At 42.4% G+C, this 27933-nt stretch overlaps 1 protein-coding gene across 2 annotated transcripts in view; it reads left to right on the forward strand.

The window, feature by feature from the left end:
- The window catches only part of VOPP1 (VOPP1 WW domain binding protein), a 180184-nt gene that overhangs the window by 138246 nt on the left and 14005 nt on the right, over nucleotides 1-27933 (forward strand). Inside the window, 2 exon segments of one of the 2 annotated variants that reach the window (NM_001076972.1) lie at nucleotides 170-247; nucleotides 5440-5576. In NM_001076972.1, the coding sequence (NP_001070440.1) occupies nucleotides 170-247; nucleotides 5440-5576 (215 nt within the window). 2 annotated transcript variants of the gene reach the window in all.

The raw sequence follows: 27933 nt of genomic DNA on the forward strand, positions 1-27933 counted from the left end.
ATGACACTGTCCCTCTCAGCGCCTACTATTTGGGCCACCACAGCTCTGCTAGTTTCATAAAATGCAGTGGTGGCAGTTCTGACCTTCACACTGAAATCTGCCTGGACCTCCCAATTGGTCCAGCCCTTCTTCTGCAGGAAGCTGACAGCCTGTGCCCTCTCTCCCACAGATGCCGCCCTTACGAGGACTGCTGTGGCTCCAGGTGCTGTGTGCGGGCCCTCTCCATACAGAGGCTGTGGTACTTTTGGTAGGTCATGACTCTTCCAGGTCTCAGATGCTCCCCCCTTCCCCAGGGCTCTGCCCAGTCAGTCTCAGCCAGGGTGACATCACCTCCACCTGAGGTCGTGGTCTCCAGGTGGCCTATCAAGCAAGCAGATAAGTTTGGGCTGGCTTTGTATCAAGTGCTTCTGCTCCCAGAGTTTGCAGAAAGCTCATCCCTGTTTCCTCAGGCTTGTGGCTGGGAAAGAAGAGTTATTCTTTGGGAAGCTGGACTGTACAGCAGCTTCAGCCTTCAGCAGCTCTTCCACCAATGTCTGAAATGGATTGAGGCTGCCTGTCTTAATTGGAGAATCGGCAGATCTTGCTGTAGAGTTTTTGCTGCCTGGAAATCTTCCATATTTATGTTGTGTCAGCTGAATCCTAACTTTCAAGACAGCCTACATCCTTGCCCATCTTCCAGATCCACTGGAGGAACTTGAAAGAGCCATCCGGCATCTGTAAGATTGTAGCTCAGGAGGGAATGAGGGAGTAAAGCTGACAGAGTCCTGGAAGGATGGGTGCAGAGTTTCCAGTAAGGAGAGGAACCTCCTGTGAGTTGCTGTCCTCAGAGGATGCCTGTAAGGAATGCCTTTAGACATAAGGAATGTCTGAAGACAGGCCTTTCCTGACCCCGTGGCAGGAGCCACTTGGCTTTTTTGTGAGATTTTTCTATTGGCCTCCTGATAACTGTTCCTAATATTTGATTAGGGAAACCAGCACCATCGGGGACTCCACATGCCGCTTTCTGTAATGGGAGAGCCTCTTCATTTGACCATCACTGCCTTGTGGCCAGGCCTTGGCCATTTGGGGGCTGGACTCAGCTGTCATGTGGGGCCCTGAATGGTGCCAGGCTGTCACTGGCTTCTCCCCACCTTCTGGCTGCTAGCACCTCAAAATATAGTAGAAGAAAAAATCTTTTAGCCTGAGACTTTTGGAATGTAAACACCTCTGGCATTTCAGAGCTTTGCCGGGCGTCACCCACGTGTTCCCTCAGAACTTGTGGCTAAGGGTCCCGTAAGGGATCAGCAGTGCTTCACATTGGCCTGAAGCACCAGAGAATGATGATGAAGCTGTGAAAATGCTGCCAAGAGGAGAAAACTTGTCAAAGTCTAGGTCTTATGTGATTAGAAAGAAGGAAAAGTTGAGAGTCCAGGAGAACTCTGCAGGCCTGGCTGCCAGAGCAGCTTCTGTTGACCTTTCCTGGAAGCGTCCTCTGAACTGGCAGCTGGTGCTTCCGAGCTGTTTGCCAGTGTCCCTTGTCAGGGTCAGGGCACCTCAGCAAGCCAATGGGCCCCTATACAGAGGCATCTCATGAGCGCCGTGGAAGGAAGGCATGTCTCCACGCTCGGGATGCCAGATACCAGGAGGTTTGGTCTAGTTCTTTGGGTTGAGATTCTGATACCAGCTTCTAAACCAGGGGAAATGCTGGCTTGAAACTCAGCATTCAAAAAACAAAGGCATCTGGCATCTGGTCCTATCACTTCGTGGCAAATAGATGGGGAAACAATGGAAACAGTGACATACTTTATTTTCTTGGCTCCAAAATCACTGCAGACGGTGACTGCAGCTATCAAATTAAAAGATGCTTGCTCCTTGGAAGAAAAGCTGTGACAAACCTAGACAGTGTATTAAAGAGCAGAGACATCACTTCACCAACAAAGGTCCATATAATCAAAGCTATGGTCTTTCCAGTAGTCATGTACAGAAGTGAGAGTTGAACCATAAAGAAGGCTGAGTGCTGAAGAACTGATGCTTTCGAACAGTGGTGCTGGAGAAGACTCTTGAGAGTCCCTTGGACTGCAAGGAGATCAAAACAGTCAATCATAAAGGAAATCAACCCTGAACATTCATTGGAAGGACTGATGCTGAGGCTGAAGCTCCAACTCGCTGGAAAAGACCCTAAAGCTGGGAAGGATTGAGGGCAGGAGGAGAAGAGGATGACAAGGGATGAGATGGATGGATGGCATCACCGATTCAATGGACATGAGTTTGAGCAAAGTCTGGGAGGTAGTTCACTATTTCCTTCAGGACAGGGAGGCCTGTCGTGCTGCAACCTACAGGGACACGATTGAGCGAATGAACAACAACAAAACCAGGGAGACAGCCAGAGAACACCCTGAGATGCAAGTCCCAGCTGAAGTTTGAGGGCGCTTGGTTTTCACTCCATATGTTCCTTCTCTCGGTAATGTGTCTGTTATGTACCAGGGTCCTGTGGAGAGGCCCTATGGCAGCTGGGTTCCTAGAACAGATGTCTAAACACATGGAGAATTTTAAGCCAGTGTTCTGGAAACAAAGCATGCAACTTCTGATGACAGAAAAGTTGGGGAAAGCTCATGGCTTCTGTCTGGGTCTCAGAGAAGAGGGCCCTCCTGGCAAACGGATCTGCACATTTTAGGGCCAGGGCCCTAAGAATGGACCTGGTGAGAGAGGGATGGTGGGGAGCTGGTGTTGGGGGGAAGTTTGGGGGGAGAGGTAGGAGGTTGGGAGGAGGGATCTGGGCATGGAGCGAGTGGAGGGCTGTTCTCCAACCTGGCTCCCCTTGACTTTGGAGGATTTGGGGTTCCTTAGCATAGCACAGAGGTTTTGGCAGAGAATGCTTTTGGAAGTCAGCTCTAATATCTTAAGTAATCCTTACCTAGGGTAGTCTAATGTAGGCCCCAGGATTTGGAAAGCTGTAGAGTTGAAAAGCACACTGCAACACAGTGCAGTCTGGCAGGTAAGTGCTGCCTGCTGTGGGGCTCCTGCAGAGTTGGGGGATGCGGGCCCAGGGAGGCTCTGCTGCTGCCTGAGACCTGAAAACTGCTGGGGAGGAAGGCAGGAAGAGACTAAAAAACAAACTGAAGAAGCCAGATTACTTTTAATGATAAAAAGACACAAACTTCCTCTCTTAATCCCAGGAATGCTCCCCATACCTGCTCAGCAATGAAAGAGAACTTCGAGAATTGCTTTTCTTACCTTGACCCCCCCTTTCCTCTTTGTTACCAGAAACTCATTCCCCTGCCCCTCTCTTCTCAGACTGCTGTTTCAATATGGAACAAGTGTGATGATGACTGCCCCAGGAGCCAGGAGTGGGCCTCCTACCCCGTGACTGTGCTCTTACTTGCTTGCACCTATTTGCTCTCCAGCAGTCCACACTGTGAGGTGCATATCGCTTATATTTGTCCAGAAAAACGTGTATTCCATTTGAAATGAACCAAGGTCTCCTGCACTGCAGGCAGATTCTTTACGAACTGAGCCATCAGGGAAGCCCTTTCCGTTTGACAAATAAGCCAAAACTATCATTTTGGGTTATCTCATGGAAGAGACCAAAATCTCTCATGGCTTCTGCATGTCCAACACCGGGAGCCTGGACCTTTGGGAGTGAGCAGGGGTGTAAAACCTTATGCACAGTCACCTCTGTGTGCCTTGCATTTCTGCTCAGATATTTACAGTTGGACCCAGGGTTGAATGTAGGACTATCATGGAGTCCAGACGAAGTTGTCCATCTTAGATTCCAGCTTCTGACTTGGGAGTGGGGGCTTTGTTTTGCACTATTTGGATTTTTCCTGCTCCCCAGGACTGCACCCCTCTAACCCCTTCCCCATCTGCAGCTCATAGCTGTCCTCCTCAGGCCTCTCGCCCACCCAACTTTTCCTGTTGGCGCACCTATGCAATTCCTTTCTACCCAGAAACATCTTCACTTCTCTTCAATTTGTCTCTTTCCATCATTCAGAATTCAGCTCAGATGTTGCTTTGAAGGAAAAGAAGCTTTTGTGATCTCCCTTAGTCTGGCAGATACCCTCTTTAAACCTCTTGTTGCACTGAATTGCACCCTTGAAATGATGAACACGGCTGTTATATGCATTCTTCTCCCCAACCTATGATGCACCCTTCCTCTTCTTTCTTGGCACTATCAGAGTTGTAAATAAGTAATTTTGTTACTTTGTTGTTTACTGTCCTCCTCCCCTATGACAACTCAAGTTCAGTGAAGGTGAGGCCCCACCTGTCTTACTCCTTATAATGCAAAGATTGGTGCTGGGAGCCTGGCAGATGCTTCAGAAATTTTGTTGAATTAATAATGAATTATATGAAAGATTAGAAAACCACGATTTCAGTCCTCTTCTGAATCATTTCCTGTCTGGTGCCCCTGATCTTTGTTCCTTCTCAACGTTCCAAGGTATCTGGTCAATACTTATTGATTAACTCTTAATATCATGTTTATATTCTCAAAGGCTTTATTGTCTACTCTTTCCTTAAATTGCATTCATGTGTGGACAGGTGCCTTTGACCATGACATGGCCAGCTCGGCTGTGTGTGCATCCTTCACAAGAATGTGTGTGTTGTTTGAGGTTCTGACAGGTTCTGTGAGTCCCCATCATCATATCAGTTTAGAGATGGACAAGTTTCTCAGCTATGGCTGTGTGAAACAGTCAACTTGGTCCTGCTTCAAATGATTTCCCCTGTTGCTAGAAAAACTAGGTGAATGCTGAAGTGAGATGGGAAGTGCCATTCGTTCATTTTTTATTGAATGCTAGTGATCCAGTAGTCACTGAGAATCCTCAGATGATTTCAACAAACATCCGATCCTTCAAGGAGTCAGCTCTTGTCCATTAGACTGTGGGGTCACAATAAAAGGTCCAGCTATACTTAGAACCTAGAGATTTAAAAACAGCTTTTAAAATGAATTGTATTTTCTCTATTCCTATAGTTTCTCTAAAATTAAGATGTGCTCTAGAAAGGGCACTTTTAAAAAATTTTATAGATGTTCATATAATAATGGAGAGAAAACTGTTAGAAAGGATCCCATGCTTCCTCTTCTTGCTTTAACAGAAAAGAAAACTGCAGGGGGGCGGGGCGGGGTGGCAGGGGGTGGGGAGGACAGTGAGAACCAGCAGTAGTCTTCAAGCAGGATTGAAAAGGTATCTTCTGTTTTGACTAAATGTTGGGTTGAAGTCAGGGCCATGGACAGGGAAGAACTGTACCAACCCTTTGAGGTCAATGGCCATTTGGAGCTTTTGAGGCAAAATGTTCACTTTGAGAGCTTCTCCATGCTAGTCGCCTCCATCCAGGGGCCCCCAGAGCTCTGATGCCAGGTGTCTCCCTGGTTCCTCCACTGGGACCATTCCCGGGGAGAGCGGTTGGGTAGAACCAGCCAGGGGAGCCCTGCCGTCTGCCCAGGCCTCACCCTGTGCTCTCGCCCAGGTTCCTCCTGATGATGGGTGTGCTTTTCTGCTGTGGAGCTGGCTTCTTCATCCGGAGGCGCATGTACCCACCACCGTTGATTGAGGAGCCGGCATTCAACGTGTCCTACACCAGGCAGCCCCAAAACCCCACTCCAGGTCAGCCAAGCCCTCTGCCCTTGTCTGTCCTCCTTCCAGTTTACATGTCCTCTGTAAGCATTTGATAAAAGCACCGCCATGGACTATGCTGGAAGAAAAATTCAGGCCACATTTATTCATTTAAGTTCTGATGCATTTGTGCTAATAAGAAATTCATTGTCTGTTGTATTATATGTCTATCACCTCATATTTTTACCTTATTATTGGTGCATCTTTGATACACATTTATGCAGTTCATGGGGGCTTCCCAGGTTTCAGTGGTAAAGAATCTGCCTGCAATACAAGAGACACAGTTGATACCAGCTAGATCCCTGGGTTGGGAAGGTCCCCTGGAGGAGGGAATAGCAGCCCACTCCAGTATTCTTGCCTGGAGAATCCCATGGACAGAGGAGCCTCATGGGGTACAGTCCTTGGGGTCACAAAGTCAGACACGACTGAGCATACACACAGACATGCATATGTGGTTCATATATGCACATTATTTTCTCTTTTTTCTAAAAAATTATTTCACATATTTTTATGTAGAAAGTGTAATATTCTTGCCATTCTTAATACTTCTGGACTAAATATTAATCATGTTGTGTGTGTGTGTGTTAGTTGCTCAGTCATGTCTGACTCTGCAAACCCCATGGACTGTAGCCCACCAGACTCCACTGACCATGGAATTCTCCAGGCAGGAATATTGGAGTCGATTTCTATGCCCTTCTCCAGGGGATCTTCCTTACCCAGGAATCAAACCTGGGTCTCCTGCATTGCAGGCAGATTCTTTACTGTCTGAGCCACCAGGGAAGCCCATTAATCATGTTGCTGCTGCTAAGTCACTTCAGTCGTGTCTGACTCTGTGCGACCCCATAGACGGCAGCCCACCAGGCTCTGCCGTCCCTGGGATTCTCCAGGCAAGAACACTGGAGTGGGTTGCCATTTCCTTCTCCAATGCAGGAAAGTGAAAAGTAGTCTGTCATTACTGATCATTTGTTTTCTTTGTTTTGCTTTTTATTCCTTCACTCAGTAAGCATGTACTGTGCATTTATTAGTAGTATCACGAGTACCTGTTAATTGTGCTGCTATAGACATTTTCCACAAGTTACATTTGGCCTATTTATGGAACATTACCCAGAGTGGTGCCCCAATGTCAAAAAGAATTTGTGGTTTCTTAATTCTTATAAAACACTGCTCTAACTATCTAAACTCAGACATACTGTAGTGGGTGAATTCCAGTTTCCCTGGGGACACAGGCCCCGTTCCTTGTCTTGACATTCCATTTCAGGAGGGGTTTGTGGGGCTCTGCAGGCCTGGGGAGGTCATGCTCCTGGAGCTCCTGTCTTTCGCCGTGTGGTGGGCTGGGGGTTGCATGGCTTCCCTGGTGCCTTGAGGGTGAGGGGCAGGGTTTCTCTATTCCTCATACACTGTAGAGGGAGTCAGAGGTCTAGGAGCAAGTTCTGCTTGGGTTTTTACAGAATTTCAGCCCTATAACATCAGTCATAAGGTCTGCTGCCCAGAGTGAGGCCTGTAGTTAATGACACTATCATATACTCACAGATTTGCTAAAAGTGGAGATCTTTTTTCCCCCATTGAAGGATGGTCGCTTGACAGCCTTGTTTCTGTTTTACAACAAAGTGAATCAGCCATATGTATACACATATCCTCTCCCTTCTGGATTTCCTTTCCATCTAGGTGACCGCAGAGCATCCTGTAGAGTTCCTGTACTATTCACTAGTATCTGTTCCATGCATAGCGGTGGCAATCCCAGTCTCCCAATCCACCCCACATCCCACTTCCCCTCATGGTATCCATAGGTTTATGGCATATATTGTGGTGATGGCTTCACAGTGTATTTTTATCTCTAAAGTCATCAAGTTGTAGACATTAAATATGTTCACCTTTTTGTATGTCGATCAAACCTCAAAGGAAAAAGAAGTTGGAGACTGAGTGTGACAAGAGCTCTCTCTCTCTGTGCTTTAGACAAAGATATGGGGATGGTCATTTGCTGATCTGTTCTTTTATAGTTTTATTCCACCAGATACTCTCTGGGATTTTTTAAAAAATCACCTTTATTATTGTTTAAAATGTTACTAAAAATCTGAATATGTATTTTTCACAACAGTTCAGAGGTTGTTGTACCTTAAACTTTCTCTCAAGGTTAGTACCATTTTTCATGCATAAGTGGATTTTTATTCTTTCCTATTTGGAAATGTTTGTGTAGCTTCAGATCTGCTCCAACGTATGGCAAAGTGAAAAGTTTCACTTAAAATGAGAGGCCAAACCTAAAGTTTATCAAGATTAGTCTGACTTTTGAGTGCTTTGATTTCTTTTTTCAAGAAGCAGAGAATAGAGCAGAGAAGTGGGTAAAAGACTAATGAATTTCCTTTTCCTTCCACCTTCATAACATGGATTTTGAGTGTCCCATATGGCCAGAGACGCAAGGTGCTCTGTGTGCTTGGCCTGTGGTGTCAGGCCTGGGCTGGTCTAGGGCACACAGCTCCCACTGAATGTCCTCAGCCTTTCAGTGTTTCCAAACACGGAGGCCCTGCAGCCTCTGTCACCCTCTCTCCTCGGCCCCACCTCTTTTCTGCATTGTAGTCCGCATGTCTTTCTGACTGGAGTCCTCAGTCCCCCTATAATAAAAATGTCATCGACCCTACAAGTCTTCCTTCATTCAGACTCTTACCTCACCCCTGAGCAATGCCTACTAAAAATTTTCCAGTCACTAGTCTCTGCCAGTTCTTCTCTGTCTTCCATGTTGCCACTAGAAAGTTCTCTGGGGACAAAAGAAGCACATAAGTCATGTTATTCTCCTGCTTAAGATAGTGCATGGGCTTCTCTTTTTTCCACATCCTTGTCAACAAGTGTAGACACTTGTTATTTCTTATCTTTGGCAATAGCCACTCTGACAGGTGTGAGGTGATAGCTCATTATGGTTTTATTTGCATTCCTTGGTGGTCAGTGGTGTTGAGCTCCTTTTCATGTCCCTGTTGGCCATCTAGATACCTTCTTTGGGAAAATGTCTATTCAGATCCTCTGCCTATTTTTAATCAGGTTGTTTGGGTTTTTGTTGTTGAGTTGTAAGAATTCTTTGTATCCTGAATATTAACCCTTATCAGATATATGATTTGCAAATATTTTCTCCCATTCAGAAGGTTGCCTTTTTGTTTGACAGTGGTTTCCTTCACCGTGTGTTTGTGTGTCTTTGCTTTGGTTTCCCTTGCCTGAGGAGACATGTCCAAAAAGATAGTGCTAAGACTGGTGACAAAGAGCTTACTGTCCATATTTTCTTCTAGAAATTTTATGTTTTCAGGTCTTACAATCAAGTCTTTAATCCATTTGAGTAAATTTTTGTGTGCGGTATATGATAGTAGTCTAGTGTGATTCTTTTGCATGTGGCTGTTCAGTTTTCCCAACTCCATTTGTTGAAGAGACTATCCTTTCTTCACTGCATGTTTTTCATCTCTTTTTTGTAAATTAATTGTTTATGTCTGTGTGAGTTTATCTCTGAGCTCTTAATTCCATTCCATTGATCTCTGTGTGTGTTTTTCTGCTAGTACCATGCTCTTTTGATTCTTATAGCTTTGTAGTATCATTTGAAATCAGGGGGCATGTGATACACCTCTAGCTTTTTTTCCTTTTTTTGTCAGGATTGCTTTGGCTATTTGGGGTCTTTGGGTTTCATATAAATTTTAGAATTTTTTGTTCTTTTTTTAAATTTATTTTTAAATTTTATTTTATTTTTAAACTTTACAATATTGTATTGGTTTTGCCAAATATCAAAATGAATCCGCCACAGGTATACATGTGTTCCCCATCCTGAACCCTCCTCCCTCCTCCCTCCCCTTACCATCCCTCTGGGTCGTCCCAGTGCACCAGCCCCTGCATTGAACCTGGACTGGCGACTCGTTCCATATATGATATTATACATATTTCAATGCCATTCTCCCAAATCATCCCACCCTCTCCCTCTCCCACAGAGTCCAAAAGACTGTTCTGTACATCAGTGTCTCTTTTGCTGTCTCATATACACGGTTATTGTTACCATCTTTCTAAATTCCATATATATGTGTTAGTATACTGTATTGGTGTTTTTCTTTCTGGCTTACTTCATTCTGTATAATAGGCTCCAGTTTCATCCACCTCATCAGAACTGATTCAAATGTATTCTTTTTAATTGGCTGAGTAATACTCCACTGTGTATATGTACCACAGCTTTCTTATCCATTCATCTGCTGATGGACATCTACGTTGCTTCCAAGTCATCAGGATTCTAATAGTGATTGCATTGAATCTGTGGATTGCTTTAGGTAATATGGACATTTTAACAGTGTTAATTCTTCTAATCCATGAGTATGGGATATCTTTCAGTTTCTTTGTGTTATCTTCAATTTCTTTCATCAGTGTCTTACATAGGCCTTTTACCTCCTTGGTTAAATTTATTCCAAGGTATTGTATTCTTTCTGTTGTAATGGGATTGTTTTCTTAGTTTCTCTTTCTGCTAGCTCATTGTTAGTGTATAGAAACAACAATGATGCTTGTGTATTGATTTTGTACCCTGCCACTTTACTGTATTTGTTATCTCTAATATTTTTTGTTGGAGTCCTTAGGGTTTCCTGTATCATGGTGAGTTCTAATCTCTATGTATACTTTGGGCTCCCCACTGGGCTGAGCCCTGAGTGCCAGGACTCACGCCTCAGGCACCAAGGTGATTTACATCTGCCAGCTGAGTGAACGGTCAGCCTGGGGCAAAGATTTTCCATGGCCACACTTGGAGCCTCAGTCAATCCATATTTACTTCCCGCTTGCTCAGGTGCTGCAGGTGCCTGGGACACAGACTGCAGCCTGGGTTCCAGCCCTCACTCACCCCGCTGTGCTCTGTAGGCTTCTCACAACCATATGTGGAACACTGTGTCATTGCACAAGTAACTGTAAAGTCACTGACTGTGATGAGAGGTATGTAGAGAAAGTTCAGGATGCTGGCAAGCCAAGTAAATGGGAAGCACAATCTGTTGTATGGATGGAAGGAACCTAAGAGTTTGTAAGTATATTTAAGTGGAAGTAAGGCAGGAGGGCTGGAGACTGAGGAGCAGCCAGCAAGGGTCCTGTACCTTCCTTTGCTGCCAGAATTTCACATGTCTGCCCACTGAGACCTCTGAGCCACAGAGTCCAGGTGGCTCTAGTCAGTCCCGTAACTTCGGCATCAAGGGCTGCTGCTTTTGTAGGCAAGGCGGACGTAGGCGTCTAATGCAGCAGAGACACCACATCAACAATCCTGACTCTCCCTGGGGAGACTGGGGGTCACGATCAAGGTCCAGCAGAGTGTCTCCCACTTCTCTGGTAGTTCAGTTTGGCCCGATTCTACCCTGCAGTTTGGGGCCTTCAGAGAAATGGGGGCTGTTAATTCTCCTCCACTGCCATCTCATAATGCAGCCACCTGTGGGGCCTGTGGAAGTATCCTCACCTTCTGCTGGGAGGTGCTGGTGTGGGAGTCTGCAGGGATCTACCATCCCCCTCCACGCGTACAGTATGAAAAGTTCAGTCCCAAATGTACCAGATCATCATAGGAAGGCTCGTTTTGTTCCATGGAAGTATACAGTTCCCATACTTTCACCACCAGATCCAGGGCTGTGTCCTTAGTTAATAGCGGGGTGTTTGGGAAGAATTTACTTTGATTTTTTACAATCAGTGATAATGATGAAAAAATAGGATCTGTTAGTTTCTCTAATGGGGCCTGAAGACTCACCTCTTCCCATGGGTGGGGTTCAGCTGTGCGCTTTGGTGGGGTGGGAGGTGGTAAGGGCAGGCTGTGGGGCCAGACTGGGAAGGCAGCCTTGCGCTGATGGGTGCGCTGACTGCGCGAGGTAGGCGCTCAGGCCCTGGAGGAGCCTGGAGGGTGTGGAGGGAGATGGGATCAGCAAAGGGAGCACGGGGCACATCTGCCCATCTGCCAGGTGCTCTGTTTTCCCTCTGCTGCTGATCTAGGGGAGGGGAAGCGGATTCTGGTGGGTTGTGCTTATTCATGAAGAAGAAAAGGCAAGTTTTCTTCTTTTTTTTTTTTTTTTTAAAGAATAAACAGTCAATTCTATTGGGCTCAGCATAGGAATCCATGGGTCTTGAGGACCTCTTTGAATTTGTCAATTGTCTTCTCTAATCGTCTCACTTACTGAGAAAGGCTTGGGAATACCCAGGGATTATCTTCCAGAGAATTTCTGCCGTAAGTCAGTTCAGTCAGTTCAGTCACTCAGTTGTGTCTGACTCTTTGCAACCCCATGGACTACAGCATGCCAGGCCTCCCTGTCCGTCACCAACTCCTTGAGCTTACTCAAACTCATGTCCATCAAGTTGGTGATGCCATCCAACCATCTCATCCTCTGTCATCCCCTTCTCCTCCTGCCTTCAATCTTTCCCAGCATCAGAGTCTTTTCCAACGAGTCAGTTCTTTGCATCAGGTGGCTAAAGTATTGGCGTTTCAGCTTCAGTATCAATCCTTCCAATGAATATTCAGGACTGATTTCCTTTAGGATGGACTGGTTGGATCTCCATGCAGGCCAAGAGACTCTCAAGAGTCTTCTCCAACACCACAGCAATACCACAGCAACACCACAACAACTCTGCCTGAAGAGTTGTGTTCAAAAGGCAACTTTTAAAGAACCAGCACTCTTGCCCTGGAGGGCTGCAGGAGGGCGCACTCATGTCCTGCGTGCAGAGGGGCACATGCTAGCGTTTTGGCAGGACCAGCTCCCCAGCCCAACAAGGCTGAGTACAGAAGAGCAGAGACCTGCACATGATCAAGATGCTCACAGCTGGGGTGGGCCTGGCCGCTCCGTGGTTCTGTGGACTGCTGCGTGTTGGAACAGGACTGGGGGGAAGGAAACTGCCTAACTAGGTATGAAAGCTGAGGTGACGAGGTGGGGCTTCGAGACCACCCAGAAACCAAGAAACACAGGTTGAAGCTGTTGGTCAAAGGCAGAGGCCTGCATCAGCTCACTAGGGCCTTTGCCAGCATAGAGAGCAGAGGCGTGCAGCGAAGCTGGTCTGGGGACCAGGGAGAGGCAGCTGGATGGGGCGCCAGAAGGACTGAGGTCTGTTGGGCCTAGGCTAGGCACTGTCTCTTCTGAGCCTCTGTGCCTTGTCTGCAAAATGAAGTTGCATAAAGAAAAGCGGTCCCAGTTATTGTCTTATGTCCAGAGGTGGCCAGAGTGTGACTGGAGATAGTTAGAGCTCCCTAAGAGGCTTAGCCTCCTGCCTCCCACGCCCCTGGCAGGGTCCTGGATATGCCCTTCTGGGTATTGAGGAAAGGTGGACTTTGTTCATTCAGAAAACACTGGCTGACTGACAGTGTCATACACAGCCTAGTGGCCATGCGGAACTCTATATTTGAAAGCTGGTAAGAGAGTAGATCTTAAAAGTTCTTATCATAAAGGAAAAAAATGTCTAACTATGAGGTGATGGGTGATAACTCATTTGTGGTAATCACAATGTACATGATTACCAAATCATTATGCCATGCAATGTTATATGTCATTAATACTTCAATAAAACTGGAGAACATTTACAACAGTGGGAAGAATGTAAAACCTTGGCTACAGCAGAACTATGGGCCTGGAGGAGAGTAGGGCTGGATTTCAGGGTGATCAGAGCAGGGCCTGAACTTGTACTCTTGAGACTGAATGTGGGGAGAGCGTTTGGGGCCACAAAGAAAAAGATGATGGTGTTACGGTCTCTTTTCTTTATGGCATATTATGTGGCACTCAAATTGATAGTCAAGATGAGGGCTGTGGAACTGTGGCAGGACAAGCATGAAGCTGTATTTAGGGACGAGGGTGGGCCCTCTGTTACAGAGTGGTCCCTTGTGTGATGACACAGGTGTGGAGACCGGAGAGAACAGTTGGTAATGACATCTGTGATGTTAATATGGTTTAGCAGTGTTAACTGTCCTCAACAGTGGTTTCCTTTCATATGACTGGTACTGATTTTTAAGATACTTAGAAGTAGATGGAGTATTCCCACTGGGAGATACTTTCTTTCCTTTCCATTAGTGAGTTTGTTGATGGTTTTCTGACTGTGCTGGTGCCCCAATCCTGTACTAAATCGGTCAACCTGCAGTCATGGTGCGTGTGTGCATGCTAAGTCACTTCAGTCGTGTCCGACTCTTTGCAACCCTACGGACTGTAGCCCACCAGGCTCCTCTGTCCTTAGGATTCTCTAGGCAAGTGATGGTAGTGGCCTGATTAAATGATGCAAAAGGAAGGAGAATGGAAACAGTAGGAAGTATGTTTTGACAGTTTTTTACCCTCCAAATCAAAGCTGAAACACACACAGGGCTGCTTCAGTTGTGAAGATAAGCTGTGTTTGCCTTTTTTTGTGGGATGTGAGGACCCCAGTGTTCATCTTTGTGTTGGCAGAATTTCAGCTATATAATCTACAAACACTGACAGGTCAGCCTGAAAGACCAGGTACCTAATACAGAGACAGCTTTCAATTCCCTTCTTCCCCTCCTCCCAACGAAGCAGTAAAAGAAGGGCATCTTTGTGATCGATGATCCTTGCAAGAGAAAACGCAAAGGGTCAGGCCTTCCTGCTCCCCTCCTTGGACTGACCAGTATGACCAGTCTTTTGTGTATCTTCCAAGAAATAATCCATGATTGTCCTAACATATATATGAAAATGAACATCTTTTTAATACTGATAAAAATAACTTTGGATAATGAGGATATAACTTGAGTCATCATATATTGAATAACGTCAAAGTATGTAAAACAAAAACTCAAGAAATAGGGAAGTATGATGGAAACTGTCAAATGTCAATGCATTATTATTAATCTGCTCAAAATACAAAAGTGAATGGAGTATTCAAAAGAATTTATCAAATTGTCCACAACAAATAAAATCTGAATAAGTCTGCAAGAACAGAAGCAACAGACCTTGGTGTCTGGACTACGACATTCTGGGGGCCGTTTCTAACCTGTGCCTGTGGCACATCTGGGAAGTGACTCCATTCTGCAAAGCCTCCAGCATCTGAACTGTGAGGCTGAGCTCTTAGGCGACTGTCTAGGGTGATTGCCTGTGAGATGATGCAGCACCGTGCTTTAGCACAGTGCCTGAGACCTCAGAGTGAATGGCAGTGGTTGCTGCTACTAATATTACTAAAACTTATAGTTTTAAGAAATCTATTCAACATAAATAAGCCAATTAATCATCTTCTAATCCACTTGGAAATGAAAGAATACCCCCCTAAATTACTCCTTGAGTAAATGAAGTATAGGATGAGGGAAGACCCCGAAGTCCTGACCTGCTCCCACACCCTCACTCCAGACCTCCCGCGCCACCTTCCTATCAGGGTGAACCACAGCTCCACGGCTTCTCAGAGCCCTTCTGAGGTTTCCACCAGCTCTGCCTCCAGAGCTGCACCTCTGATGGAGATGATCAGAAGACCTCCTAACTAGTCATCCTGCTTCCCCAGCTCCTACTTCAGTCTATGGATTTCCAGAAGAGCAATCAGAGTGAAAACAGAAGTCAGAGCACAGTTCACAATCAGAAGTCCTCAGAGTGGCCATAGGCCATTTCTAACTGAGCGTTTCACCTCTGCCTGCTCCATTCTCACCCACGTCTCCTGCTGTCTGTCCTCCTGGCCCTCCTTCCACTCTCGCTGCTCATGGACTTTGTGATTTTCCTCAGAACTTCCAGACTGCCATGCTGATGCCTTCATACTGTGATTCCCTCTGCATTTGCACCTTCCTCCCCCTGTACACATGCTGCTTCTCCATCACCTGCTCCCCCTGTACATGTAGCAGCTCCTCCAACCCCTTCTCCCCCACACATCTGCTCAAGTTTGGCTCCTTCATTTATTTCTAGCTGTTTCACCTCCCAAAGACCTTCCCTTTGCAAACAGTGAAAAATTGTACTCTGTTTTATCTTTTTATCCCCACTTTATTTCTATCTTTAACACTGTCATCAGTAACATACTACATACTTTTGTTTTTATATTTTTTATTTCTCTTAACTGCAAGTGCCATAAGGATTTGAGAATTTCTGTTTTCATCATTGCTGTGTCCTAGGTGTTCATAACAGTGCTCAGTTCAGTTCAGTTCAGTTGCTCAGTCCATGTCCAACTCTCTGCGACCCCATGAATTGCAGCACGCCAGGCCTCCCTGTCCATCACCAACTCCCAGAGTTCACTCAGACTCATGTCCATCAAGTCGGTGATGCCATCCAGCCATCTCATCCTCTGTCATCCCCTTCTCCTCCTGCCCCCAATCCCTCCCAGCATCAGAGTCTTTTCCAATGAGTCAACTCTTCGCATGAGGTGGCCAAGTACTGGAGCTTCAGCTTTAGCATCATTCCCTCCAAAGAACACCCAGGACTGATCTTCTTCAGAATGGACTGGTTGGATCTCCTTGCTGTCCAAGGGACTCTCAGGAGTCTTCTCCAACACCACAGTTCAAAAGCATCAATTATTCGTTGCTCAGCTTTCTTCATAGTCCAACTCTCGCATCCATACATGACCACTGGAAAAACCATAGCCTTGACTGGTAAATAGTAAAACTTCAGTGTTTGTTTGATTATCAATGTGAATTAAGTATTAATGTAATTAACAAGTGAATTAAGTATCAATGAAAAGTTAATACAGAAACATATGCAGTGTAAGTAAGCTGGCATTCAAACTTAAATTCATGGCCTTAATCTTTGTTAAAAGTTTAAAATAAGAAAGCGAGTTAGCTGACCCCCTTCTTAAAAGAGGTTCTGAAATTAATAAAATAAAGTCATAAAAAGCAGTAAGGTATACATAATAAAAACTGTAAGTTAAACAAAGCAAAGAGAAAAATTGATTTGCAGATCTCAAAGTTAGTGCTTTGTAAAAAACAATAAAAGTAAATGGTATTGCCAATATATATTCAGAAAAAAACTATAATTGTAAAATATACATGTACCCTGTGTTCACAGGAGCACTATTTACAATAGCTAAGACATGGAAACAACCTAAATGTCCACTGACAGATGAATGGATAAAGAAGATGTTGTACATATATATACTACTACTCTACCATAAAAAGAATGAAATAATGTCATTTTCAGCCACCTTGATGGACTTCTCATACTAAGTGAAGTAAGTCAGAAAGAGAAAGACATTCATCACATGATATCACTTGTATGTAGAATCTAAAATATGACACAAGTGAAGTTATCTACAAAACAGAAACTGGCTCAGAGACAGAGAACAGACTTGTGATTCCCAAGGGGGAAGTGAATGGGGAAGGGATGGAGTGGGGCTTTGGGACTTCTAGATGCAAGCTATTATAAATAGAATGGATAAACCACCGGGTGCTACTGTATAGCACAGGGAGCTATATTCAACATTCTATAATAAACTATAATGGAAAAGGATATGAAAAGAATGGAAAACCTTGCTGTACAGCAGAAATTAACACTACATTGTAAATCAACTCAGTTCAGTTCAGTCCAGTCGCTCAGTCATGTCCGACTCTTGGCGACCCCATGAATCGCAGCACACCAGGCCTCCCTGTCCATCAGCAACTCCCGGAGTTCACTCAGACTCACTTCCATCGAGTCAGTGATGCCATCCAGCCATCTCATCCTCTGTCGTCTATACATCCATAAAATAAATTTTAAAAAGTAAATTACAATGCCATTCCCATCCCAATAAATCTAACTGGTAAAACTAGGTAAAGAAAATATGAAATGATAACTGAAAACATTACATATCCATAGGAGATTAAAAATGACAAAGAACTATACCTGAAATGGAAAATTTTGGTAAGATAAGAAATGTACATTACCAAAGATGCATTAGAATATTGAAAATGTAAGTGGTCCAAAAAGCAAGCAAGAGTTTGAGGAAGTTTGCAGAGAGTTAATGTTCAGCTCCAAATTCATATGGTATCTTTGAAACTTTTTTTTTTTTTTCAATGCCATTCTCCCAAATCTTGCCACCCTCTCCCTCTCCCACAGAGTCCAAAAGACTGTTCTATACATCAGTGTCTCTTTTGCTGTCTCGCATACAGGGTTATCGCCACCATCTTTCTAAATTCCATATATATGCGTCAGTATACTGTATTGGTGTTTGTCCTTCTGGCTTACTTCACTCTGTATAATAGGCTCCAGTTTCATCCACCTCACTAGAACTGATTCAAATGTATTCTTTTTAATGGCTGAGTAATACTCCATTGTGTATATGTACCACAGCTTTCTTATCCATTCATCTGCTGATGGACATCTAGGTTGCTTCCATGTCCTGGCTATTCTAAACAGTGCTGCGATGAACATTGGGGTACACGTGTCTCTTTCCCCCCTGGTTTCCTCAGTGTGTATGCCCAGCAGTGGGATTGCTGGATCATAAGGCAGTTCTATTTCCAGTTTTTTAAGGAATCTCCACACTGTTCTCCACAGTGGCTGTACTAGTTTGCATTCCCACCAACAGTGTAAGAGGGTTCCCTTTTCTCCACACCCTCTCCAGCATTTATTATTTGTAGACTTTTGGATCGCAGCCATTCTGACTGGTGTGAAATGGTATCTCATAGTGGTTTTGATTTGCATTTCTCTGATAATGAGTGATGTTGAGCATCTTTTCATGTGTTTGTTAGCCATCTGTATGTCTTCTTTGGAGAAATGTCTATTTAGATCTTTGGCCCATTTTTTGATTGGGTCATTTATTTTTCTGGAGTTGAGCTGGAGGAGTTGCTTGTATATTTTTGAGATTAGTTGTTTGTCGGTTGCTTCATTTGCTATTATTTTCTCCCATTCTGAAGGCTGTCTTTTCACCTTGCTAGTAGTTTCCTTTGATGTGCAGAAGCTTTTAAGTTTAATTAGGTCCCATTTGTTTATTTTTGCTTTTATTTCCAATATTCTGGGAGGTGGGTCATAGAGGATCCTGCTGTGATGTATGTCAGAGAGTGTTTTGCCTATGTTCTCCTCTAGGAGTTTTATAGTTTCTGGTCTTACGTTGAGATCTTTAATCCATTTTGAGTTTATTTTTGTATATGGTGTTAGAAAGTGTTCTAGTTTCATTCTTTTACAAGTGGTTGACCAGATTTCCCAGCACCACTTGTTAAAGAGATTGTCTTTAATCCATTGTATATTCTTGCCTCCTTTGTCAAAGATAAGGTGTCCATATGTGCATGGATTTATCTCTGGGCTTTCTATTTTGTTCCATTGATCTATATTTCTGTCTTTGTGCCAGTACCATACTGTCTTGATAACTGTGGCTTTGTAGTAGAGCCTGAAGTCAGGTAGGTTGATGCCTCCAGTTCCATTTTTCTTTCTCAAGATCGCTTTGGCTATTCGAGGTTTTTTGTATTTCCATACAAATTGTGAAATTATTTGTTCTAGCTTTGTGAAGAATACTGTTGGTAGCTTGATAGGGATTGCATTGAATCTATAAATTGCTTTGGGTAGTATACTCATTTTCACTATATTGATTCTTCCAATCCATGAACATGGTATATTTCTCCATCTATTAGTGTCCTCTTTGATTTCTTTCACCAGTGTTTTATAGTTTTCTATATATAGGTCTTTAGTTTCTTTAGGTAGATATATTCCTAAGTATTTTATTCTTTTCGTTGCAATGGTGAATGGAATTGTTTCCTTAATTTCTCTTTCTATTTTCTCATTATTAGTGTATAGGAATGCAAGGGATTTCTGTGTGTTGATTTTATATCCTGCAACTTTACTATAATCATTGATTAATTCTAGTAATTTTCTGGTGGAGTCTTTAGGGTTTTCTATGTAGAGGATCATGTCATCTGCAAATAGTGAGAGTTTTACTTCTTCTTTTCCAATTTGGATTCCTTTTATTTCTTTTTCTGCTCTGATTGCTGTGGCCAAAACTTCCAAAACTATGTTGAATAGTAATGGTGAAAGTGGGCACCCTTGTCTTGTTCCTGACTTTAGAGGAAATGCTTTCAATTTTTCACCATTGAGGATAATGTTTGCTGTGGGTTTGTCATATATAGCTTTTATTATGTTGAGGTATGTTCCTTCTATTCCTGCTTTCTGGAAAGTTTTTATCATAAATGGGTGTTGAATTTTGTCAAAGGCTTTCTCTGCATCTATTGAGATAATCATATGGTTTTTGTTTTTCAGTTTGTTAATGTGGTGTATTACATTGATTGACTTGTGGATATTGAAGAATCCTTGCATCCCTGGGATAAAGCCCACTTGGTCATGGTGTATGATCTTTTTAATATGTTGTTGGATTCTGATTGCTAGAATTTTGTTAAGGATTTTTGCATCTATGTTCATCAGTGATATTGGCCTGTAGTTTTCTTTTTTTGTGGGATCTTTGTCAGGTTTTGGTATTAGGGTGATGGTGGCCTCATAGAATGAGTTTGGAAGTTTACCTTCCTCTGCAATTTTCTGGAAGAGTTTGAGCAGGATAGGTGTTAGCTCTTCTCTAAATTTTTGGTAGAATTCTTTGAAACTTTTTAAGAAACAGCTCATTTGAGTGCTTATGAATTACTGCAAGTATAGAGAATTATAGAAATGTAGAAAAATTATAGAAATTATATAAAAAACAAAGCAATTTATTTTGTACAGCTACTGTAACTTGGAAGTGAACACCAAAATAAAATTCTTTTGAATCATGTTTAATGAGCATAAATACAAAAATCTTGAGAGACTGAATTAAACAGTGTGTCAAAGAAGTAAACTACCATGTCCATCAGTCTACCACAGAGCAAGCTGTTAACAGTGCAAGTTGCATCAAGAAGCAATGATTGGCAGAGAATTCTGGGGAGAAGGTGGAATCAGAAGCACCAGAATTCTTTTCCCTCACCTAGACAAAAATTGTACTGGCAGAATCTGTCTGATGTAACTATTTTGGTAATCAGAAGTCTGTTGAAGGCTTAGAACTTCCAGGGGAAGACTTAGAGGGCAAACTGAAGTTAATTTTGGTCTTTATCAACTCTTGGCACAGTAGCAGCTACCTAACCCCTGACCCTAGGCCACATGGGAGGCAGCTGTGCACATGATCCTGGGGCAGCTTGTACGAGCCAGAAGCAAAAAGGACCCTGTCCTCCAAATATCTGGGTTCTGTGCTCTGGTTGCTGTTTGCTGCTTCTTATTAAAGAGAGGGCAGCCACATTGGTGCAAGCCCTTCTCCCTCCAGCTGAAGTGACCTCCAGGAGATGTGAATGCCTGGTGCCCTTCCCCACGCCCCTTGGTTTTTCACCTTTCCCCCTCTTGGGAGCCAGAAATTAAAGATGAAAACATTCAAAAACAACTTCATATGGAAAAAAAAATTACTCAGTGACTACACATCCCCAGGGAAAGGCTCAGAAAAGACCAAAGAACACCTTAAATTTATACCTCAGGCTTTTCCTTTGCACAGAGACAGCCTACAATAACAGCAACAAAAACCCAAACAGTAAGCAAAAACAAAAATGAAAAACAGTAGAACACTGGGGAAGTAATTTCCAGAAGAATCTGATTTCCCGAGTTATCACATTGTTCAATTCAAATGTCCAGTGATCAAAAAATGCATAGAAAGAAAGGAAAGTATGGTTCATCCAAAGTAAACAATCAAATCAATAGACTGTCCCTGAAAAAGACCTATAGCATGTTTCAATGCCACCCATGGCAGATTCATGTTGATGTATGGCAAAACCAATACAATATTGTAAAGTAATTAGCCTCTAATTAAAATAAATAAATTTTTTGGACCTATAGCACATCTTCTAGACAAATCTTTTAAAGCAACTCTCTTAAAGATGCTCAAAGAACTAAAGTAAGATGTGGAGAGAACTTAAAAAAAAATGTGTGAACAAAATAGAAATATCAGTAAAGAGATGGAAATCCTAAGAAGATATGAACAAAAAATTCTGGAGCTGAAGAGTACAATAACAAAAATGAAAAATTCACTACATGATTCAAAGGCAGATTTGAGCAGACAGAAAAAGGATCAGGAAATTTGAAGATTAGATAATGGAAACTATGTAGTCTGAGGAACAGAAAGAAAAAAGATTGAGAAAGTTGAACAGAGCCTCAGACCTGTGGGGCCTCATCAAGCAAATCAACATAGGCATCATGGGAGTCTCAGAAGGAGAAAAGAGAAAAAAGGAACAGGGAATATTTAAAGAAATAATGGCTGAAAATGTCAAAAATTTGATGGAAAGCATGCATATAAGCATCCACTCCAAGTAAGAGGAACTCAGAGATCCACACCAAGACACATAATCAAACTTTGAAAAGCCAGGCACAAAGAGAAATCATGAAAGTAGCAAGGAGAAGAAAATCACAAATAAGGGATCTTCAATATAATTATAAGCAGATTTCTCATTAGAAATCATGGAGGCCAGAAGGAAGTGGGACAATATATTCAAATAAAAGAATAAAAACTGTCCATCAATAATCTGATATCTGGCAACACTGTCCTTCAGATTGAGGGAGGAATTAAATCATTCCCAGATAAATCAAAGCAAGGGAGTTCATAACCACTAGACCTGCCCTGCAAGAAATACTCAAGGGAGACCTGCAGGTGAAATGGAAATACAATAAATAGTTATTCAAAGCTGTGTGGGTAAAGGAAGATCTCAATAAGAGTAAGTACTTAGGAAATTATAAAGCCAATATTAATGTACCAGTGATTTGTACTTTACTTTTTGTTTTCTACTTGACTTAAGATACTGTTATATATAAAGAAGAAAAGTTATTAGTATAAATCTAGTATTACTATAATGTTGCTTTTTAACTCCCAAATCTTTTCTACATAATATAAGAAACTAATATATTTAAAAGAATTATTAGTTTATGTTTTGGAGATCAGACAACATATGAAGATGTAATTTTGTGACATCAGCCACTGAATGGGGTGGGGACAGAACTTTAAAGGAGTAGTTTTTGTAAGTAATTGATGCTGAGCTGGTATAAATTCAAATTACAGCGAACCCTCTATGCCCACAGTTTCTGTGTCAATGGATTCAACCAACTGTAGATCAAAAATATTTCCAGAAGATTCCAAAATGCAAAACTTGGATTAGACACATGATGACAACTATTTACAGAGTATTTACATGATGTTAGGTATGATAATGGAGAAGGAAATGGCAACCCACTCCAGTGTTCTTGCCTGGAGAATCCCAGGGATGGGGGAGCCTGGTGGGCTGCCGTCTATGGGGTCGCACAGAGTCGGACACGACTGAAGCGACTTAGCAGCAGGTATGATAAGTAATCTAGAGAAGATTTAAACGGGAGGATGTGCATAAGTTATATGCAAATACTACATCATTTTCCGTAAAGGACTTTGAGCATCCACAGATGTTCATATCTTCAGGGGCTCCTGGAGCTGATGGATGACTGAACAGTGACAACAGTAGGATGTTTAATGTAATCTCCTTGGTTAACCACAAATAATTAGCTATAGAATACACAAAAAGAAATGAGAAAGGAATTAAACTTTGCTTTCAAAAGACCCACTAAGCATAAAACATTGCACTTCAAAAAAGCCACTATACACAAAAAAAGTAAAAATGCAGAAAATGAGGGCCAAAAAAACCTGTAAAGCATGTAGAAAACAAATAGCACAATGACAGAAGTAAATCCTTCCTTGTCAGTAAATACTTCAAATGTAAATGGATTAAACTGTCCATCAAAACACTGAGATTGCAGAATGAATAAACAAGATCCAGATACGTATCTTTCTCAACTTATGATGGGGTCCCGATAAGCCCATCTTAAATTGAAAATAGTGTACGTCGGAAATGCATTTAACCTACTGAATATCTTAGCTTTAGGCTAGTTATCTTAAGTGTGCTCAGAACAGGTACACTAGCCTAAGCTAGCCAAAATCATCTAGCACAACGCCTATTTAATAATAAAGTATGAGTATCTCATGTATTTTATTGACTGCTATATTGAAAAACATTGATTGTCTGGGTACAGAATGGTTGTGAGTGAACCAGTTCTTTATCCTTGTGATCACAGTGCTAACTGGGAGTTATGGTTTGCTGCCACTACCCAGAATCATGATAGATCTTATCACATACCACTAGCCCAGAAAAAGATTGAAATTCAAAGTATGGTTTCTGCTGAATTTGTATCACTTTCACTCCATCATAGATTTCAGACCCCAAAGCACAAAGAGGTTGAAAATGAAAGGAAGGAAAAAATATTCCTTATCTTTAAATGGTAATCAAAAGAGCGGGCTGTCTATATTTTTTTTCTTAAGGAATAAAAAAAAAAAGATAAGGCCTAAACTACTAAAATCATACTGAGAGTAGAAACATTCCAACAATTCTACAGAAATAAAAAGGATCATGTGAAAACAATTATAGAGCAAAAAAATATGGGCAAACTAGATAGGACAGCTTTCTAGAAACAAAATCTACGAAGACTAAATCATGAAGAAATAAAAATTTTGAGTAGTCCTGTAACTAGTAAGGAGATTGAATCAGTCATCAGAAAATTCCAAACAAAGTACAGCCTTGGACCTAATGGCTTCAATAGTAAATTTTACCGAACATTTGAAGAATATCAATCCTCCCCACCCCCCACCCCAAATCAAAAAGGTAGGAACATTTCCTGACTCATTCTGTGAGGCCAGCATTATTCAGATCCCAAAGCCAGACAAAGACACTACAAGAAAAAAGAAATTATAGGCCCTTGTCCTTGATCAACGTTGATGCAAAAATCCTAAACGAAATAGTAGCAAACAGAGTTCAGCATTTTAAAGGATTATACACCAATTTGGATTTTTCCTGGAATTTAAGGATGGTTCAACAGGCTTCCCTGGTGGCTCACCTTGTAAAGAATCCACCTACAGTGCAGGAGACCTGGGTTTGATCCCTGGGTTGGGAAGATCCCCTGGAGAAGGGAAAGGCTACCCACTCCAGTATTCTGGCCTGGAGAATTCCATGGTCTGTATAGCCCATGGGGTCGCAAAGAGTCAGACACGACTGAGCGACTTTCACTTCACTTCACAGCATATAAAAATTAAAGTAATACATCATGTCAGCATAATGAAGGAAAATAATGATTATTCAATTGATGCAGAAAAAGCACTTGACAAAATGCAACACACTTTCATCATCAAAACACTCAGCAAACTAGGAACAGAAAGAAAGTACCTCATAAAGTCCAGACAGAGGTTCATGACATTGTACAGGAGGCAGTGATTGAAATCCCCAAGAAAAAGAAATGCAAAATGGTTGTCTGAGGAGGCCTTACAAATAGCTGAGAAAAGAAGAGAAGCAAAAGGCAAAGGAGAAAAGGAAAGATATACCCATCTGAATGCAGAGTTCCACAGAATAGCAAGGAGAGATAAAAAAAATCTTCCTAAGTGAACAATGCAAAGAAAGAGAGAAAAACAACAGAATGGGAAAGACTAGAAGTTTCTTCAAGAAAATTAGAGATACCAAGGGAACATTTCATGCAAAGATGGGCTCAATAAAGGACAGAAATGATATGGACCTAAGAGAAGCAGAAGAGATTAAGAAGAGGTGGCAAGAATACACAGAAGAACTGTACAAAAAAGATCTTCATGACCCAGATAATCACAATGTTGTGATCACTCACCTAGAGCCAGACATCTTGGAATGTGAAGTCAAGTGGGCCTTAGGAAGCATTACTATGAACACAGCTGGTGGAGGTAATGGAATTCCAGCTGAGCTATTTTAAATCCTAAAAGATGATGCTGTGAAAGTGCTACACTCAATAAGCCAGCAAATTTGGGAAACTCAGCAGTGGCCACAGGACCAGTTTTCATTCCAATCCCAAAGAAAGCAATGCCAAAGAATGTTCAAAGTATCACACAATTGCACTCATTTTACATGCAATCAAAGTAATGCTCAAAATTCTCCAAGGCAGACTTCAACAGTACATGAACTAACAACTTCCAGATGTTCAAGCTGGATTTAGAAAAGGCAGAGGAACCAGAAATCAAATTGCCAACATCCACTGGATCATAGAAAAAGCAAGAGAATTCCAGATAAACATCTACTTCCATTTCATTGACTACACTAAAGCTTTTGTGTAGATCACAACAAACTGTGGAAAATTCTTAAAGAGATGGGAATACCAGACCTCCTTACCTGCCTCCTGAGAAATCTGTATGCAGGTCAAGAAGCAACAGTTAGAACTGGACATGGAACAACGGACTGGTTCCAAATTGGGAAAGGAGTATATTAAGGCTGTATATTATCACCCTGCTTATTTAACTTATATGCAGAATACATTATGCAAAATGCCAGGCTGGTTGAAGCACAAGCTAGAATTAAGATTCCCAGGAGAAATATCAATAAGCTCATATATGCAGGTGACACCACCCTTATGGCAGAAAGAGAAGAAGAACTAAAGAGCCTCTTGGTGAAAGTGAAAGAGGAGAGTGAAAAAGCTGGCTTAAAACTCAAGGGAGGTGGGAGGGGGGGTTCATGATGGGGAACACGTGTATGCCCGTGGCAGATTCATGTTGATGTGTGGCAGAACCAATACAATATTGTAAAGTGAAAAAAAAAAAAAGAAAGAAAAATTCAACATTCAAAAAACAAAGATCATGGCATCCGGTTCCATTACTTCATGGCAAATAAATGGGGAAACAATGGAAATAGTGACAGACTTTATTTTCTTAGGCTCCAAAATCACTGCAGATGGTGACTGCAGCCATGAAATTAAAAGATGCTAGCTCCTTGGAAGAAAAGCTATGACAAACCTAGACAGTGTATTCAAAAGCAGAGACATCACTTTGCCAACAAAGGTCCATCTAGTCAGAGCTATGGTTTTTCCAGTAGTCATATATGGATGTGAGAGTTGTACCATAAAGAAAGTGGAGCACTGAAGAATTGATACTTTTGAACTGTGGTGTGGGAGAAGATCTTGAGTGTCCCTTGGGCTGCAAAGAGATCAAACCAGTCAATCCTAAAGGAAATCAATCCTTAATATTTATTGGAAGGACTGATGCTGAAGCTGAAGCTCCAAAATTTTGGCCACCTGATGCAAAGAGCTGACTCAATGGAGAAGATCCTGATGCTGGGAAATACTGAAGGCCGGAGGAGAAAGGGATGACAGAGGACGAGATGGTTGGATGGCATCACCGACTCAATGATTTTGAGCAAGCTCTGGGAGATGGTGAAGGACAGGGAAGCCTGGCGTCCATGGGGTCACAAAGAGTCCTGCTAGTGCAGGAGATGCTGATTTGATCCCTGGGTCAGGTAGATCCCCTGTTAGAGGAAATGGCAACCCACTCTAGTATCCTTTTCTGGAAAAATCCCATGGACAGAGGAGCCTGGCTGCCTACAGTCCATGTAATTGCAAAGAGTCGGACACAACTAAGTGCACACACACACACACACACACATACACACACAACAGAATACAGTTTAGCCATATAAAAGAATTAAATCCTGCCATTTGTGACAATATAGGAAGACCTTGAAGACAGTATGGTATTTGAAATAACTTAGATGAAGAAAGACAAATGCTATATGATTTCACTCCTGTAAAGTCTAATGAAACAAATGAGCAAACAATAAAAAAAAAAAAGCAAAATTTTAGATACAGAGAGCAGATTAATGGTTACCAGAGGGGAAGTAGTGTGGACAAATTGGGTGAAGGGGTCAACAGTGTGGTGATGGATGGAGACTAGACTTGAGGTCAGCGCTTTGTAGGACAGTAAGTCCGCTACATATAAACCTTCCAGTTGCGAACTTTCAAAGATGAGAATGTTCATTCTCACGTCCAGTCACATAAGTTATTTCATATGTCTGGTGTGCATTGTCGTGTCCGTCCATCCTCCACAAGTGGTTGTGCTTTTGTGTAGTTTGCAATGCTGCATATAGTACAATAGTACAGTACATTCATTTCAAGCCCAGGTTGTCTGGAAGCAACTGGCTTAGTTCTTCAGAAGTAACTGAAGAACCAAAAGGATTCATGACATGGGAAATGGGAAGGGGTTTTCTTTATTTGAAGAGGTAGTTTTTGAGGCATGGGACCCAGATGTAATATGGAACATGAAGCTTGTAGCAACCATTCAGAACTCAATCCAGTGCTACCATGTCATCTATGATGAGAAAAAAGAGGCACTGGATCATTTTTCCAAAAGGGTAGGAAGGGTAGGTAGAATTAAATCCAGCAAAGAACCAGACCAATGCCCTCAGCGTCAAGCATGGGTGAGAGTGCAGCTCGCCCTCCGTCTCTTATTGCTGATGACCCTTCAGTGCTGCCATCTCACACCTCCTCTCCCTACTCCAGTCAGCTCTTCTTGCCTGTTCACTCGATGCCAGACACCGTATGCCAGGTGTTGTACTGTACTATTGTACTTCTGAAGGTGTGGTTCAATTTAAATGTTTTCTTTATTTTTGTGTTTGTTTCTTATGTATTTTTATGTGAAAAGTAGTAATATTTTAAACTTATTGCAGTACAGTACT

The sequence above is a fragment of the Bos taurus genome, chromosome 22, assembly GCF_002263795.3.
Source record: "Bos taurus isolate L1 Dominette 01449 registration number 42190680 breed Hereford chromosome 22, ARS-UCD2.0, whole genome shotgun sequence".
In the NCBI taxonomy this organism is placed as follows: Eukaryota; Metazoa; Chordata; class Mammalia; order Artiodactyla; family Bovidae; genus Bos; species Bos taurus.